The 17,796-nt window shown below is 48.1% G+C and overlaps 1 protein-coding gene across 4 annotated transcripts in view; it reads right to left on the bottom strand.

Annotated features, from left to right (window-relative positions):
- The window catches only part of DCAF4 (DDB1 and CUL4 associated factor 4), a 32,009-nt gene continuing 14,213 nt past the window's right edge, over positions 1-17,796 (bottom strand). For 2 of the 4 annotated variants that reach the window (XM_043556513.1, XM_043556514.1), the window contains exons 3-14: positions 16,849-16,952; positions 16,267-16,424; positions 15,499-15,581; positions 14,148-14,250; positions 11,465-11,608; positions 10,201-10,250; positions 5,969-6,048; positions 4,599-4,694; positions 4,389-4,486; positions 3,225-3,398; positions 2,805-2,919; positions 1-1,066 (exon numbers count right to left, since the gene is read on the bottom strand). In XM_043556513.1, the coding sequence (XP_043412448.1) occupies positions 873-1,066; positions 2,805-2,919; positions 3,225-3,398; positions 4,389-4,486; positions 4,599-4,694; positions 5,969-6,048; positions 10,201-10,250; positions 11,465-11,608; positions 14,148-14,250; positions 15,499-15,581; positions 16,267-16,424; positions 16,849-16,952 (1,399 nt within the window). In that variant the 3' untranslated portion in view covers positions 1-872. Of the gene's footprint in view, positions 1,067-2,804; positions 2,920-3,224; positions 3,399-4,388; positions 4,487-4,598; positions 4,695-5,968; positions 6,049-10,200; positions 10,251-11,464; positions 11,609-14,147; positions 14,251-15,498; positions 15,582-16,266; positions 16,425-16,848; positions 16,953-17,796 lie in introns of those variants that run through there. The other 2 variants (XM_043556515.1, XM_043556516.1) reach the window with 2 other exon arrangements.

Below are 17,796 nucleotides of genomic sequence, written 5' to 3'. Positions count from 1 at the left end.
CATCGTTCTTTCTGGTTTATTGTTCGGTAGAAAGACAGGCTCTTGAAAACTTTGTATAAACAGCTCACAAACTGCCTCTCCTAGATTACAAAAAATGAAAACCAATTTTCTTTGAGATGAGGCCCATGAAGCTGCCATTCAAATCACCATAATGGGAATAGGAACTGTTGTGCCTAACATGCTGGGAGGTGCCTCAACAAAGGCATGCTAGGGCCTGTTTAAAACCTCTAGCATCTAGAAAGGCCCATTTTTCCTCCCAATGCCTACGAATGGTAATAAAAGGGGGATCCAAGATCTGCCACTGATGTTGAATGAGTCCGAGAAGGCTTTTTAATGACCACCCCCCGCAATCCAGCCTTCAATCTTTCTCGAGAGACTCAGAGAAAGGACTCCCCGCTTCCCCTTCTCCCCAGCTTTCTCCAGCCCAGGCGCACACCTTTCTGGGACCCAGGCACTGACTACACTAACAGTCTCACCCAATCTCATTACCCTTCTTGAAAGGGCTTTTGGTGAAAGAAAACTTCAGTTACTGCCAATCTTCAGCCCTTAGCAGAGTTTTTGTTTGAAAAGGGCCGGGGAGGAGGAGAGGGGAGTGGGGCACAGGCTATTCTAAGGAATTCAACAGGAAACAAGTACCTTTTATGAAAAGGACTTCTGAGCTCTCTGAGCTCACAACTTAACTGGAATAACTTTACTGAAGTGTCTCCACTTAAAACATAGCACCTCTTCCCAGCAGCCGGATGGATGGGATCTGTGTACACAGAGCACCCATTTAAAATGCCCTCACTGGAAACAGGAATTGTGGCAGAGGCATGGCTGCTCCTCACTCCCGTAAGTCAAGTCCACATCCCTCTGGGTTGCACCCCGTGGAATTAGCTGTAGGAGAAACAGTAAAGGTCCTGCTGGACGGCCATGAGCAACCCTGGGGCTCCCCGGAAGCCCCCGAGCCGAGACGAGAAGGCCACACTGGGGATGTCAGACTTGGAGGTGGGGTGTGGGGAAGGTATGGTTCTCAGCAGGCAGGCATCATGGAAGCTCCAGATTCTCGTGTAGCAGTCCTGGCCCACTAAGAAAGAGGGAAGATACACAGCAGGTTAGTGAGAGGATGCACAGGAGAACGTGTATACGTGTGGCCATGGCTTCTCGCAATTCCTAAGGCTAAAAAGGACTCCACGGGAGCCAAAGCACAAATGCAAATGGAAACTATTTCTGCCGATAACATGCACTTCTCGAAAATCAAAGTTCCAGGTCTTCCTGTGCTCTAGAAGCACCACCAGTTGCAGGTATTCCAACAGATGCGTTGGCTGGCGACGCCTTGGATGGTGCCCCAGGCATGTCAGCTAACAGGTGGGCGCTCTGCTTCTCTTGTCAAGGGCTGTTCAAGAGGGTGACTGCAACGGATTTCCTGTTTGTGAAATAGTGACCAGGAAGACCTCTTCACTTTAATGCATCCCGGGGACAAATCAGGTGAAGACGCTCCCCAGAGCTTTTTCTAGTTTAAAGAAATTTTTTTAAACATTCAAAAAAAAAAAAAAATCTTTTTTTAAAGTTTATTTTGAGAGGGCGTGAGTAGGGGAGGGGTGGAGAGAGAGGGGCAGAGAATCCCAAGCGGGCTCCTTGCCGGCAGCGTGGATGTGGGGCTCAAGCTCTTAAAACTGTGAGCTCGTGACCTGAGCCAAAACCAAGAGTCGGAGGCTCGACTGAGCCACCCAGGTGCCCTGTGCTGTTTCTGGTTCGATGGCTCAGTGTGTCAGACCACGTAAGTCTTTAGGGCCCAGAGCTGTGAGGGATGTGGCACCTAACAACCACTGGCTGCGGCAGGCCAGACGCGGTCTACACTACTGGAGAGCTTCCGAGGAAAGCAGGGCAGACCTTAGGGTTTCCCGGATTTCACATCTGTGCCTGTGGTCAGCCGAGACGGTGCACTCCCTCGGCTGTGGATGGATTCAGGCCGCACAGTTCACCGATTACTGCAGCTAGCCCACATACCCAGGTCTGCCTCTCAACGGGGCTTCTCTCTTTTCTATTATCCAGAACACAGAAGTTCTTCTTAGATGAAAACTTATGGAAACTAGGCCTAAGCAGGAAGCTAACTGCTGCTGGCGGTGAGAGTAGTAAATCAGCCTGAGAAAGTCCTAACCAAGTGATGCTTCTTGGGCGTGGGGAACAAGCACATTCTGTAGGCTTATTTGCAAATGTGAGGACTTGTCAAGACCAAGAACGTATTCCTTCTGTCAAGGGCCTACTATTTAATTTGTCAAACCACTGAGCTTTCATGCTATCAGAACATTTTGTAGCCCAGAAACTCAAAACCTGTGATCAACCTGTAGCTCCTTTCAAAGCAGCGGCTAGACATTTCAGCTCCTGTTGTGCAGATCATGGATCCCCATGGACTGTGTTAAGGGGACCAGGAACCAGTGCTGTTACAATGACCTGAATTTCTTTTCTCAGCATCCTCTGCTAGAAAGTGAGCTCAAAGAACAGGGAGCCCAAGCTTTTCAACAGGATGGGCTAAGGGTCCCACTGAATGCTGACCAGGTGGACACCCAGGTCTCCCAAGCTGCTATATTTTATTGCACCTAACCTGCCTGTTACTGAGGTGATGTTGTCCCACTAACATGGGGACAAAGGGCTGTCCAACTGGTGGATGTTTAACTGCTGCTTACTCATGTCCTACTCTACGTCCCATCTGGTCCCCCTGACCTCAGGAGTCCACAGTCCCAAGTATTCAGTTCAGATTTGGAGTAATTTCCCCCTCTGCCGTTTTATTTGACAGGACAGAATATCTCCCCCTCCCTAGGTACCTGCTACCACGATGCCTTCTTCCTCATGCACGTGCAGGGGCAGGTAGGCGTACTCGTTCACATGACCTTCGTATTGCCTTATACACTTAGTGGTTCTCAGGTCCCACAGCTTGATCTGTGGAAAGCACAAGGGGCCATCAGAAAGAGTCTGGCAGGCACACTAGCGAACGTAGGCGCGGAAGCCAGGGAGGACAAGGTGGTGTCCAAACACCTCTCCAGGTTAGGAAAATCTTAAGTTTCAAAAGCATCAAAACCAGTTTTGTGTCTGTCTAGATCGGGCTGGGGTCCCACCTCTGCACAGCCCACAACTGCCTTTCCCTTGCTACTGTCTTGCATGAGGGTCTCTTCTGAAGAGCCCTTCATCTGGCAGAACTCTGGGCCAGTGGCTGCAGTGGCCCGAAAGAGTCAGTGCTACCCTACCGTTCCCGCCATGTCAGATGCCATCAGGTTTTGCTCTTCTTGGAGGATCTGCACAGAGGTCACTGCTGAGTCGTGGAACAGGCGGGTGGCCTTCCAGCCCTTGCCCTGATTTCGACAACGCAGATCAATGGCAAAGATCTCCCCAGAACGACAGCCATTAAACAGCAAAGGAGCCTATGGAAAAAGGCACTGGTTGGTACCTCCTCCTCTAAGGCTGGGAGGGGTGTGCCTTCCAGAACAGAAGGCCTGTCTCGCACCCCTCTCTCAGCCCCGGGATCAGAGGTGTGGGTTGATGGCTTGGTGGGGATTTGAGCCTCAGTGTAGCCGGAAGAGTTCCTTAGGAAAGGGTAAGAGAACTGGACCCCATGTGTCTTCCAGTGTCCTCCCCACTGGCTGCACTGGACCCTTAGGCCTCATTCTGTGAAGCCCACGTGATGGCGCCTTATCTCCACCAAGGCAGGTCCTTTGTGAGAAGCGAGGGTGGGAGTATGGAGTAGGAGAGATGAGACATCCAGGGAAGCCATGGAGTCCCAAACAGAGGGCAGAAGGCTGCAGAAACATGAAACATGCAGAAACACTTCTGTGCTTCCAGAAGACGGCAGGTTGGCAGTCTGCACACTCCTCCAGGCTTTTAAACAAAGATGGCATTTTTTAATGGGGGAAGTCTCTGAAAAGTAGGAATGACTAGAATTTTGTTAAAATTTAAAATATGTAAATTGAAAGCTAGGTATGAGGCTATTTAGTGTTATGAATTGAGACTTTATTTATATGTCAAAAAAATTACTTGTCCTGATGGCTACTCCCAGTACTTAAGAAGTACTAACAATTCATTTAAATAGGAAGTTGTTTAAAGCCAGTTTAGGCAGCTTCCTGCTGTTGGCCCTGTCCCTGTGCTTTAAGAAAATCACCTTTTTGCACTTATAAAAAAAAACCCAAAACCCAAACAAAACCAAAACCAAAAGCCAGTTTAGCCAGGCCTTTCTGAGTCAGCAAACTTTCCTCCAGTGCACATACAATCACCAAGTAAACCATTAATCCTCTCTGATGTCCTTTTTTCCCCTGAAAGAGAGGGACAACCAGATACCACACAGGAAGCCATTTTCAGTCCAGCAAAATTTCCAATCTTGGGAAACTTTATACTGCCCCCTTCCCAATCCAACCAACCATGAGAGCAAACTGCTGGGCCAAGACATCGCTGCTGGTCCCAAATGACTGCCGGTGTCCTGTCACCACGTTGGTCACTAGGACTCGCCGAGACAAGCCTGACAGAAATAGGGATGGGACAGAGAGACAAGGATCACTCACAGCCTGGACAGGGAGTTTGAAGTCTGAAATTCTTTACGCTGGGAACCTGCGGAGTCAGTCATGGCTCACCTGTACTGAAGCAGTTATTTGCCTGGATGTTCAGGGACCATGCACAGGACCAGGCCCCAGGGATCCGGAAACTGCAGAGCATGCCGGGCCGTTCTCCTGTTGATGGGAACAGTGACTATAAAGGGTCGCTGCCCTGGAGGGACGAAGATCTCCTCTCTATGCTGCCAGGCCAGTGACCACTAGTTCTGGGAAACCTCCAGGAATGACTGGTCAGAAGGATCTATATCTTGGCCCCATTCTGGGTTTTGTGGTAGCAAAAAAGAGACACTCCACTGGGGTACCTGGCTCAAAAGTGGTCATTCTGATAATAAGCACATCTTTCCCGACTTCCCAGTAGTAGCATTAGAACTACTAACTGCCGTCAGAGAAGCAGTGTGGTGTTTTTACAAGAGGGTTTCAATCCCACATCACACTATTAGATGTGTGATCTCAAGGAAAACATTTTTAAAATAAGCTTTTAAAGTGATAACAAAATTGATAACAAATTCCAAGTATATAGTTTAATGAGCTAGCACAAGGTAAGTATAGCTATACCATCATCTAGGTTAAAAAGCAAAATATTCCAGTACCTTGATAACCCTCCCAATTACCATCTCCCTACCCTTCCTTAAAGAGAATCACTCTCCTGACTTATGACACCATAGATTAGTTTTGTAAGGCAAATTCTGAACCTCTCTTCGCCTCACTTTCCTCATCTATAAAACGGGATGACACATGCTCCTGCCACGTAAGCTTGCTGTACGATGAAACGGCAGGCAGCGGGCTAAGTGTGCCTCATATCCTCCACGTAACCTGCTGCGGTAGGTGTTCTCTTCACGGAGTTAAGCCATCTGTTCGAGTTGGTAAGGGGCAGAGCCGGGACCCACGCCAGGTCTACCCGAAGCCCTGCACTCTTAGAGGTCTGACCCTCGTCTAACTGATCCTAATTCTCTGAAAGACTGAAAACTTAATATCCAGAATGCTGCCAGGAAGGAGAAGTCCAACTGCCTTCAGGCACACAGAATGCAAACATCCCCAGCAGCACCTGCCATGCTTTTCTGCATGGTCTGTGCAGGAAGTCCAAATAAATACTCTGATCTCTTGCACTCATTACATACTCTTCCTAACTGTTCTGGCTGAGGTGACCCCAACGAAGGGGTCAATGGAGGGGTGTGTAAAGATGCACCTGCTTCTAGTACCAATCCTGGGTCCAGTTTACAGAATCCTACTGTGCTTCTGTAGGCTGTCCCCACCCACTCTGCGGTCCCCACACCTCCTGCCCCAACCTTCACCACGGAGTCTACACCGTTCTTGTGACTGCAGCTCCTAGGAGGCAGGGACCAAGACCTCCTTCAGAGCACCTCCTTATCCAAAGGAAAAGGCCCCGGTACCTGGGTGACTACTGACAAACAGCGATGCTGGGAGCAGGGTGGCACAGCCTGGAGTCTCTGCGATTCCCATGAGGCACAACCTAGAAAGCTGTTAAGGGCAGTCAAGTACAAGGCTCTCCTCTGGGAAGAGAATGGGCATTAGTACCCTTCAAGAAACTGTAACGCCGTGAGCCAGATTTAACACGCTTACATTTTCTAGATTTAGTTTCAGATTTTTTTTTCTTTAAACTTTTTTTTAAAGTTTGTTTACTTGAGAGAGAGAGACAGAGAGGGAGAGAGAGAGAGAGAGAGAGAGAGAGAGAGAGAGAGAGAGAGAAAGAGCAGGAAGAGAGAGGGAGACACAGAATCCGAAGCAGGTTCCAGGCCTGAGCTGTCAGCAGAGCCTGACACAGGGCTTGAACTCATAAACTGTGAGATTGTGACCTGAGCTGAAGTGGGACACCTAACCAACTGAGCCACCCAGGCACCCCAGTTTCCGATGTTTTAAAAGGAAAAATATGTCACAGTTAAAAGACTCTCTGACCCCTCCCCAGTCCAATGCTTCCCCTACCCAGAATCACATTCTAAAATTGGTCTGAGGTCTGGGCCATGCTCTATTTTCTTAGAGTATCTTCTACAACTTTTCCATCTTGCTGTCTTCTAGATTCATCTGTATTAAAGCTTGTAGCTCCTGTTCCTTCACTTTCACTGTGGATGAATATACAATTCATCTGCTGATGGGTACTTAACTTGTTCTGTTGTTTTTTTTTTTTTTTCTCTGCTGCTGGAATGAGCATCCCCTCCAGTGTCCCTGTGTCCTGCTCCATATGTGGGAGGCTGCTTTAAAGCAGTGTTTTCTTGAACCCACTCTAGGAGTTTGATTTTACGCTACCACGCACTGCATTCACGCAAATAACTGAAACAGAAGTTTTAGAAAATATTTACTCTTACTAAATATGGAACCGATTCTTTTCTAGTCTGTTTCATTAAAAAAAAAAAAAAAAGTGCTGCTCACGAACGGCAGAGGTCATGACTTGCAGTTTGCAAACAGGCTCTAGTGTCTAAACCCAGTGTGGAACTGTGGGGTCACAAGGGGTTGCAACTTAAAGGGTCCTATCAATTTACTTACACCAGCAGTTTCCCCCATCTGCCGAACCGGGCACTATCAGATTTTTAAAACTTTTGCTCATCTGAACGGGTATAAAGTGACATCTCATTTTAACTGGAGTTTCCTGGGCTACAACTGGATGTGCTGATCCATCAGATCACAGCCATTTGGGTTTCCTTTCCTTTGAACTGCCTCCGCATGTCTACCGGGCCATCTGTCTTCCGACTGCTCTGGCTCCTCTCCCTTCACAGGCAGAATTCTCTCAACAGGAGTCTGTGTTTCTCTACCTCCTTGCCCTCCTGTCACTCTTCACTCACTGAAACCCAGGTCTGACACTCCTCTTCCAATCAGGTGTTCTCCCCAAGGTCTCCAGCGAACTGTTTCTCACTCCCATCAACACTTTCCAGTCTTACTTGTGGCCACACGACACTTTCCAACCACACGCTCCTTCGTGGCCTCCACAACCGCCCTCTAGGAGTTCCCTCCTCAGACCTTCTCTTCCACCTCCATTCCCTGGCCTAGATCCTAAGCCTCTTGGACGCATGCCTCTCCTCCACTCCTGCTCATCCATCCCACCCTCTCCCCTGCCCTCGGTCTTGCAGCAGCTCTCTGCCTGAGGTCTCACCATTGCCAGTCTCTTGCCCACACTACTTTGTAAGAAATACCTCCATGGCCACAATCTTCTAGAACATTCCAGCAGCCAGGGCCCCACCTTGCCAGAGACTTCAGACATCAGACCACTTACTGCTGTGCAATGTGCAAGCTCCCTTCTGCTTCTTCCTTCTGCTGTGAGCTCTGTCCCCTCCTTTCTGTATGGGATCACCTCCAGGAAGGCCACCCTAACCCCTTTCTCCCGCTTGCATCCAATTGCCCCACGGACTCACTATACAGACTGAGCACCTGCTGCGCTGCCATTTCTAGCACCTTGCACAGGGATTGCATATAAACTCAACAGATTTTGGAGGAATGAACACATACCTCAGTGAAAAATGTAAATACCTGCAAAGCAATCAAGCAACATTACTGATCGTCTGAATGTGTGATGTGTACACATCACACTGCCTTGGGTGGTAAGCCTCATGTTAAATACAGCAGTATGGAGAGTGCTGAAGCCATAAATAATAACACTGGAGCTGGGCAGCCCAGGGTTCTTTAGCCCTTCCTAAAGAAACCTCTTTTCCTTCTGGGTTTGGAGGGTGAGGATGCGGGGAGGGAGTCCCTACCCAGATGCACTTTCAGTTACTAGGTAGGACTAAGACCCAGGTTACCCTTAAACCCTATAGGATACTAACGGGGGTCAGTATTAGATTTAACCCTTTAATAGGCCACAGGTTATTGAAAAGCCCAGTTAAGTACAACTTCAATCAAACCTCCCACCGTTCTTTGGGGGGAAAATGCAGAGGACAGGTCTAAATGAGTTCCAGGACCCTCAGCAGAAGCAGCGGGTGCACAGAAGCCTGAAGATTACCTGAAATGATCACCAGAGGGCAAGTAGCTGATGAAGCTACCACAGACCGTATCTTTAAAACTAATTATATGGATTTTTATCCTCTCCTTAGCCTAAGGAGAGAAACATGGGAAAATGTTATCCTGTTTTAAGATCAGAAATGAGAGCAAGGTTGTTTTCTCTCCTTTAAGACTTGGTCTCTTCTGTCCTCTTGTAACATCACAGTAACAGGTGGCCTTATCCTTCCACAGAATCGCATCAAATGAAAGCCACATAGAATTTTCAATTTACAGAACACACACAATTTTGTGTGTCTTATATAAAATGTATAACCTGAATCTGTGTTTTTAAAATAGAGTGTTTTAAAATAAAATAAAATGTTTTAAAAACAGAGTGCCGTGGGGGTGCCTAGGTGGCTCGGTCAGTTAAGCATCTCACTCTTGATTTCAGCTCAGGTCATGATCTCACGGTTTGTGAGTTTCAGCCCTGCGTGTGGCTCTGCACTAACAGCACAGAGCCTACTTGGGATTCTCTTTCTCTCTGTCCCTTCCCCACTCACACACTCTCTCTCTCTCTCAAAGTAAATAAAAATAAAAAAAGAGAGACAGAGTGCCATAGAACAAATTAAAAAACCCCAACAGGTTCCAATTATTTGAAACCATTATTTGTTGAGGACCCATGATGTGACAAGCACTGTGCTAAGTGCATTCATAGACATTAACTAATATTAGCCTCGTGACAACTCATGAAATAGGTGTTAGGTACAATGAGTGGTCACATAGTTTCAAGAACTCATTTATTATGGAAATGAAACCAAGGACAAGACATATGAATGTGTGGCTCTGGCTCAAACAATATTACTCTCAGAAGCACGAGACAGACAGGTGTCTTGTGCATCAAGAGCCCTCAGGGACTCCAGGGGAAGGGTCTAGCTAGCCTGAAACTACGCTCCAGTGCTCCTAGTAGAAGAACCCTGATCGCTCTCTGAGAGGGAAGAGGCTACAAGAAGAGGGCTCTAAAGAAGGCCGTGTCTGGCAGGGACCCCAGGGACAGAGCCCACACACTCATGTCCAATGCCAAAGGAATCCCTTTTACTGATGTACGTCCTCAGCCTTTCCCCCGCAAGGGGTCCAGCCCACCCTCAAACCACTGCAGCTCTGAGTTCCTCCTCCACCTCAGGAGGATGTGGGGTTTCTGCCTAAGGCTTTACTATTCTTTTACAGATCTTTTTTTCTTTTTAATGTTTATTTATTTTTGAAGGAGAGAGAGACAGAGTGTGAACAGGGGAGGGGCAGAGAGAGAGGGAGACACAGAATCTGAAGCAGACTCCAGGTTCCGAGCTGTCAGCACAGAGCCTGATGTGGGGCTCGAACTCACGAACCACGAGATCATGACCTGAGCCGAAGTCAGACGCTCAACTGACTGAGCCACTCAGGTGCCCCAGTTCTTTTACAGATCTTAACAGTGATGGCACATAGTGACATCAATGTCACCCTGGGACCTCGACTACTTCTCTGTGCTCCATGGGAATCTTTGTTCTCTACCTAGCTGCAATGCTCCTTCCTAAAGGGTGAGATGTGCACACAAAATGGTGCAGACCTCTGGCCCCTAGGACGCCACCTCACAAACCCCACAGACACTCAGCTCCTCATCAGGGCCTGGCCTGCCCACCAAACCTCTTCGTCTGCCAAAAGATACAGAATGTGGGAATCCAAGTGATTCAGCGAGGCCCAGCACACAGAGTTCACCTGGTGAGGAAACACACAGCAAGACAGAAAGACTGGTTTGACTGCCAACTCATGGAGACAAATAGACAATGCCTGCCTATGGAATAACTAGTAGGGATACAGACATGGGGCTTCTTTCTTCGGGTCTCACTCCTTTTAAAGACGCTGGAACAGGGGCGCCTGGGTGGCGCAGTTGGTTAAGCATCCGACTTCAGCCAGGTCACGATCTCGCGGTCCGGGAGTTCGAGCCCCGCGTCAGGCTCTGGGCTGATGGCTCAGAGCCTGGAGCCTGTTTCCGATTCTGTGTCTCCCTCTCTCTCTGCCCCTCCCCCGTTCATGCACTGTCTCTCTCTGTCCCAAAAATAAATTAACGTTGAAAAAAAAAAATTAAAAAAAAAAAAAAAAAAAAAAAAAAGACGCTGGAACAAGCGTCAGAACAGGGAAGTTCCCTGCTCCACCATGTAGCGCCTTGAGAGGAACAGGGAGGAAGTAACCCCCAGGCTTTGGTCCTTTGTCGTCAGCATGGACCTCACAGTGAAACACCTAGTAACTTTCTGGTTTGGGGACGGGTTCTCGGCAACAGAAGGGGACAAAACCCAACTCTGAAAGGCATACTGTATTTCGTTTCATTCAGAAACCATTTTCAACCTGTATCTATCTTGTGGCTCATGTCCCAAATGAATAGAATGTCACACAGCTTTTTACACATGCAGCCATCACCCAAGTGCAATTTAAAGGTTGCTCCCTAGATGGCAAGCTGTGCTGTAGTATATTTATGTAACCTCTCATCTTAATGTATATTCTATTTATGTAACCTCTTTTTATTTATGTAACTTCTGGGTAGGCCACAGACTGGCTGAGTGACTGATGCACTGGAGGACTACCCACAAAGATTACAACAGCCCACTGCCCAAGAACTCGGTGCCTGGCACAGGCTCCTTCGGGTCACCTCGATCCTCTGGAGGGAAGGTCTGTATAAGCAGTGAAAGAAGTCTCTCAAGCCTAAAGAAGTTTCATGCCTTCTCCCAACTGTTGACAGTTATTTCTCTTCTAAGAGAAGAAACTCCTGAGGCCCTTTTCTTCCCTTATGGGTTATCAAGATCTAAAACTCCATTTTCTCTTGGTAAAATGAGGTACCCAAGGTTCTCTCCTCTACTCTAAATTGGGCCAACTACTGCAGGCCCCCTGCATCCAAGGCAAAGGGGGTCGCGAGGCTAATGGGAAAGGCAACGTACCTTCCGGTTGGTGAAGTAGAGGTTTTCGTGCATATGCACCTTGAGCGAGGGGGTCTTCAGACCACGCAGGCTGATGATGCCATACTTGGAGCCTCCGACTTTGACATCATTCACCGTGAAGAGCCGGTCACTGTTGGTATCGGCCTGGAGGGGAAAGGAGACCATAGGTGACCTCCCAGGCTGAGCCAGGTGAGCTGCCTAAGACCACCTGCCATCTGTCTTAGATCCCACGCTCTGAGCATTTTCACTTGGTGAGTGCTCCCACCCACGAGGGAACATGGAGGTAACCTGACTTGCACCTACTCAGTCCAGCTGTCACTGGGCAAAGCTAACAGGCATCTGATCTCACAGTCCAGGAGTGGGGGTGAAGGCGATGAGGGGGAACTGTCAAGAGGCATGAGGTCTGCACAGTGACTCCACTCAGAACTGGGTTTGGCAGAGTCCCTACATGCATCCGGAAGAGCCACATGGTGACATGCAGCCATCATGAAAGCCATACAACGATGTGGAAAATGCTAGTTATAACTGTGAAGGGGTAAAAGGAGGAAACAAAACTGGATTCCCATTACATGGGCACTTTTCCCCTCAATGAGATACAAAAACCAAAAAACAAAAACCCACTGCATTGTAGGAAAAAATTACAATAGAAAATACTACGGGGCGCCCAGGTGGCTCCGTCGGTTAAGTGTACAACTTTGGCTCAGGTCATGATCCCACAGTTCTGAGCTTGAGCCCCACGTTGGGCTCTGTGCTGACAGCTCGGGGCCTGGAGCCTGCTTTGGATTTTGTGTCTCTCTCTCTGCTCCTCCCTGCCTTGCACTCCGTTGCTCTCTCAAAAACAAATAAATGTTAAAAAAAATTAAAGGGGCCAGGCCTGGGTGGCTCAGTTGGTTAAGCGTCCAACTTTAGCTCAGTTCATGATCTCACAGTTTGTGGGTTCGAGCCCCGCATCGGGCTCTGTACCAACAACTCAGAGCGTAGAGATTGCTTCAGATTCTGTGTCTCCCTCTCTCTTTGCTACTCCCCTGCTTGTACTCTCTCTCTCTCTCTCTCTCTCTCTCAAAAATAAGTAAACATTAAAAAAAATTTTTTAGGGGCACCTGGGTGGCTCAGTCGGTTAAGCGTCTGACTTTGGCTCAGGTCATGATCTCGCGGTTTGTGAGTTTGAGCCCTGCGTTGGGCTCTGGGCTGACAGCTCAGAGCGCGGAGCCTGCTTCTGATTCTGTGTCTCCCTCTCTTTCTGCCCCTGCCCTGCTCACGCTCTGTCTCCCTCTCTGTCAAAAATAAACATTAAAATAAATTAAAAAAAATTTTTAATGTAGTTAATAATTATTTCAAAGCAAAACCCTACATATTTAAGTGTTTTATGTATACTTATAAATACAACATACACACATACATGGGTTTGGATGTTGGTGAAACTGTATTCACTTTGCAAATTTACTTGGAAAGCAGTTTCCTGAAGAATCATGACAGAGACTGGAATCAGATCTGAAAAGCTGATCTCTAGGTGGCAAAGCTCCCTTCCCAATACTCTGGTCACACAGCCAGCCAGTCACGTCTAACCCTGGGTGACTGGGAAGATCTGGGCACTAGTGCCAGCCTTGTGTGAGATGAAGTAGGAGGACCAGGGGCTCAGGCCATACTCAGCAGCACAGGCATCACCACCCAATTTTATGGAAGAACCCCAGGGAAGGAGCTCCTGAGGGGAAAGTACTGCAAGAAAGTTTTCCAGCGATTCAGGTCAAACTGTGTCCCCAAACATACGGGAGAGTGAAGCCAGGAGAGAACACAAGTCCTGGAATACCCCTTGCAGAAGGGCTCTCCTGTTGAGGTCTCCTGGGGCAAGACCTCAAGGGTGAGCACTGTCGCTTCAGATTCCAGTCCTTTCAGCAGACCACCAGGCTCAGGTTTTTCATTTTGTGTCCTTCTCGAATTCTCAGCTTTCTCCTGGCCTCCAGGAAGGACAGGGCTTACAGGACAGGCCATGATCTCCTGTGGTCTCAAGCTTCTGGTCTAACTCAGTGGTGTGTCGCCTTCTGTTTGCAGTGGACTCTCGGTCCTCTGCCAACATTTCCCTGAACCCTAGGTTCCAGCAATCTCTGGCCTTAACCTTGGCTTCCAGCCCAGGTCTAACCTAAAGCAGAGAAGATGCTCTGCTTCCTATAAAGGACATGACAGAGCTGTGCTGGACGTGCAGGCCCAGGAGCACAGACCCTATAGGACCCTGCCACTGAGGTCAGAGCCAGCAAGCAAGGGAATAACACATAGTCTCTACTAAAGGATACTGGTGCTTCAGGTCTGACCACCAGATTATGCCCAGTACAGAAAGGATTAGAAGCCCCCGGTCCACTGTGTACCTTTTCAATTTGCAGACAACACACCAAAGGGAAACTTACATTGTGACAGTTCTCAATGTGGGGTGGGCCGAGGCTCTCAGATTAGATGACAAGAGCTGTAGTGGGGGTGACGATGGTCGGCACAGCCTGCCCTGCCAGCTCAGCGCCTGCCAGCAGGTAGCCAGTAGGCACTGGTTAATACCATAAAACCAAGAGGACACCACTTGCTTTTGTGGCACTGGCTTCCGCACGGCTAGCCCCAATGAAAGCCAATGTTAAGCCATGCAGTGTCCGGGGACAGCAGCTATACCTCTGGCACCCGCAGGGCGCTCCCTCCCACTCACCAGTATGAGGTTAAATCGGTCGCTTGCCAAAGCGGAGGGATCCGAGCTCTGAATCTGGACCTTTTTCCTCTGCATGCAGCTCACTCGCAGCTCATGAGCTAAACTGCAGAGGGAAAGAGGGACGGGGAGGGCATGGATGTCGTAATGAGACACCCGTGAAGCAGACTCAGAGCCTCTGCCCTGGCCCACACCCTGGAGACCGCCTCCCCTGGTCAGCCACTTCTCCTCCGAAGTAATTCTCAGCAATGGAGTTGAGTAGGGTCCTAAATAACCTCAATTGTAGAACTCTTAGGAAACCTAAGGCCAAGAAATGGGTGGCCCATTCACAGGGTCAAAGGAAGATGAACTAGACCAATCTGTCTTTGGATCATCTCGTACAACTCTTTCTTGGATCATCTAGTACAACTCTTTCTTGAGACAAAAAGAACTTGCCTGAAAAATGCAAGAAACAGCAGGCCAAAGAGCACCCAGCTAGCAAGAACCAGGTATGGACCCCCTTCTCTCTCCACATCATGGCCGCAACCCCACTAAGAACAAAGCACGTTTTAGGGTGAACAGAGGTATTTCTACCTAGACCTTTAATTCCTTTCCCTCTCAGGAGGGAAATTTGGAGAGGCATACCCAACCCGACCTGGCGGATACCTCCTGCATGGCTGGCCTTCCCTGAAGGGGGCCTTGTTCCATGGTAAGTGCTATAAGGCACTCAAACTCAAGTTGTTTCTTCATAACATGAGTTCCGTGCACAGCAGGGAGACAGCAGAATGTAGGGGTTAGGAGCTCAGATGCTGGGAGTCAGATAATTCCACCCTTTCTAGCTTTACCTTGAGCCAGTCAATCAACTCTAAGCCTCAGTCTCTTCTGGAAACTAGGGGAAATATCAACCTAGCTCACAGGGTTTTAGTTAGAATTATATCAGACATTACAAGTATATAAAGTTTAGAACACATACATCTGTTTAATGCTCTATTTTGGGTGACAACTTGCTGGAAGAGGAGAAGGGAGCAGAAATCGCATGGGAATGAAGCTATAGGGCCTCCTATTACACTAAAAATGATTTCAAGTAACACAGAGGAAACATCTTGAGAAATTTCTGCTCAGTTTCTCTGCCCAGATCCCCTCTCTCTCTTTGGCTTCCTACATGAGCCACTTCCCTTGCTCTACAGAGAGAATGCTTCACTCAGGGCTGGTTTTAGCAGAAGGCAGGCTGTGAGCTGAGCCCCCCTCTCCCAACTGTGAAGACTCCTTACAGAGTGGTTATGTACTCCATCCTGACTGACTTCTTGGACCATGGAAATAAGAAATAGTAAAAGAATATTCATGAAGAAAACTTAACAACGAGGCATTGTCTTACCGGCAATAACTGGTGGCATTGAGAAAACCCAGCTTGTTTTTTTGGAGCAATGAAGATGCATTAAAGCCCATCCTGGCTATTTTCTAAATTAAAAGAGAAGAGAAGAGTAATGAAGTTTTATGTTATGGGATAATGGAGAATGTTTTCAGTTCCACAGGATGTAATGAAAAAGCAAGCGTACTAAGTTGGCAGAAACTATATGCATAAAGTTCTAATGGTCTCCTCTTCTTGGCAAGAGGAAAAGTCCATCACAAGAAAGAACGTGTGAACTAGGAATTTGGTTTGGTGCCCATGTCCAGACTGCCCATCAATTTATGCCTGGGAAGATGAAGCCACCCCACTAGTGGACACAAGAATGGCACTGGTCACTCAGGTCTGCTTTCTGTTCGACTACTAGTGACCCCGGGGCCCCGATAAACCACTGAAATGTGCTGGGATGTAATCCCCAGAAGGGATGCAGGAAATCCTCATATCCAAACCACATCCCTCGGTTTTCTATTTAAAATATACAATTACTGAAACCATTTCATGCCACTTCCCAAGATTCTTCTGAGAAAGGACAAGATGTGAGAATCACTGATGAAACTTTGCAGATAAGAAAAGGGGGGTGGGAGATTTCTTGCCTTCTTACTCGCTTCATCAGATTACTACGGTGGAAGGTTGATGTCACATTCCCTCAAGTGCACCATGCTAAGTGTTACAGAGGCATCTGCTCGGCACCTCCTATCAGCAGTGGATGGATGTGGCCATCATGAGTGTGGAGCCCACCTTTTTCTGCTTGTCTTCTTCCTCCAGCAGCTGCAGCCTTTTGCTTTCCATCTCCTTGTGCCGGATGCTCTCCTTTGTGAGGGGGTTGCAATTGTTATGTCCGGGGAGCAAGCGGAAGTAGCGCTTCTTCTCCGGGTCAAAGTAATACCCTGGCAGATCTTTAGTCAAAAAGAAATGAAATCCACTTAAACACTGCACTGACCCACCTATGAAGGAACCCAGTGATCTGTCCACACCACCCTTACAGATGCCTGTCTTTTCTGAGGGGCAGGAGGTGGGTTAACATTGTCACTCCCCATCCGACGCCCATTTCGGTCCTGCACTGGCGGAGCCGTTTGCCTCAGAATCCCCATTCCTGACACAGTCAGGATGTTTAGTCAGTGTTTTAATTTGCTCCAGAGTTTCCTCCAAGCCGGGAACGGGCGTCGTTGACACACATGGAGTTCACCCACATGCAAGTGCAGACACACATGGCTAAGAAGGGCAGCCAAAACAGTTAGAACCAGATGATGAGGCAGGGTGAGGTTTCATCTTTTCTACAGGCAGGGACACAGGAGGTCTACCATCCAGCAGACGCCTCACCTGGCGCGGAAGAACTCCCAGCTGTGCCAGATGAGGTCGATGGGGCCTCGTCATCATCAGCACGGCCAGAATCCTGTGGGCTTTGCTGTGCTGCTGTGTTACACCTGTTGACACACAGTCACAGTAACTTGCAGTGAGGAGCTTGAGTCCCATTCTCTGACTGTGGGATCCTGCTGGGGTCAGTCAAGGCAGTTCCATGGCCTTCATTTCAACCCTCTGATTCTTCTGATTACCTGGGGAGCTCTGACCTCTCTTTTCCTGGAAAGCAGTGTTACCTACTACAAATATACAGAAGTCAGGGCAAGGTTTTGGTTCCTCATCCTTAACAGGACACGGGTCACAGTAATTCCCTTTTCTTGTCTCCTCATGTGAGCATTTTGTGAGATCTTTTCAAAATTTCCAAATGAAAAGGGGAACAGAAATCTTTGCCAATGAGAATGTTACCAGCTGGGCTCATCTGTCAGCTCAACAGCAGTTACAAGGCCAGGTGCATTTCATTCTTTATTGGATTCAGCAGTACAAAGGGTTTAAATTTTACCTGGCTACACAAGCTTACAGATGGAGAAACCGGGGTTCAGGGCACAGAGGTGATTTGCTCAGTTAATACTGGGATAGAGCCATGGTTTAAACACCTGATTTGCAAAACTACAAGCAGCTTCTGTGGCAATTACAGGCTGAAGGATATAACGATACAGCAAAACACTAATTTTAGAATCCTGACAAAATCCACTTTAAAATCAAGAACTTCCTGCCTATCCCTCAAAGGAATACAAACTGAATCACTAGGTTGAAGGAATGAAAGAACTTTCTCTTCTGTCTGTGAATTCTAACTATGCCATTTCAGAGAAAATCATTTGCTCTCCCTTTTTATGGCCCGGACCTTTCTGAGGCAGCTCATCTGGCTGCCGCAAGAGAAGGATTAAGCATCAAGACAAACGTCTACATTTC

This window comes from Prionailurus bengalensis, chromosome B3, assembly GCF_016509475.1.
Source record: "Prionailurus bengalensis isolate Pbe53 chromosome B3, Fcat_Pben_1.1_paternal_pri, whole genome shotgun sequence".
NCBI lineage: Eukaryota > Metazoa > Chordata > Mammalia > Carnivora > Felidae > Prionailurus > Prionailurus bengalensis.
This window is presented reverse-complemented; position numbering and strand designations above follow the sequence as displayed.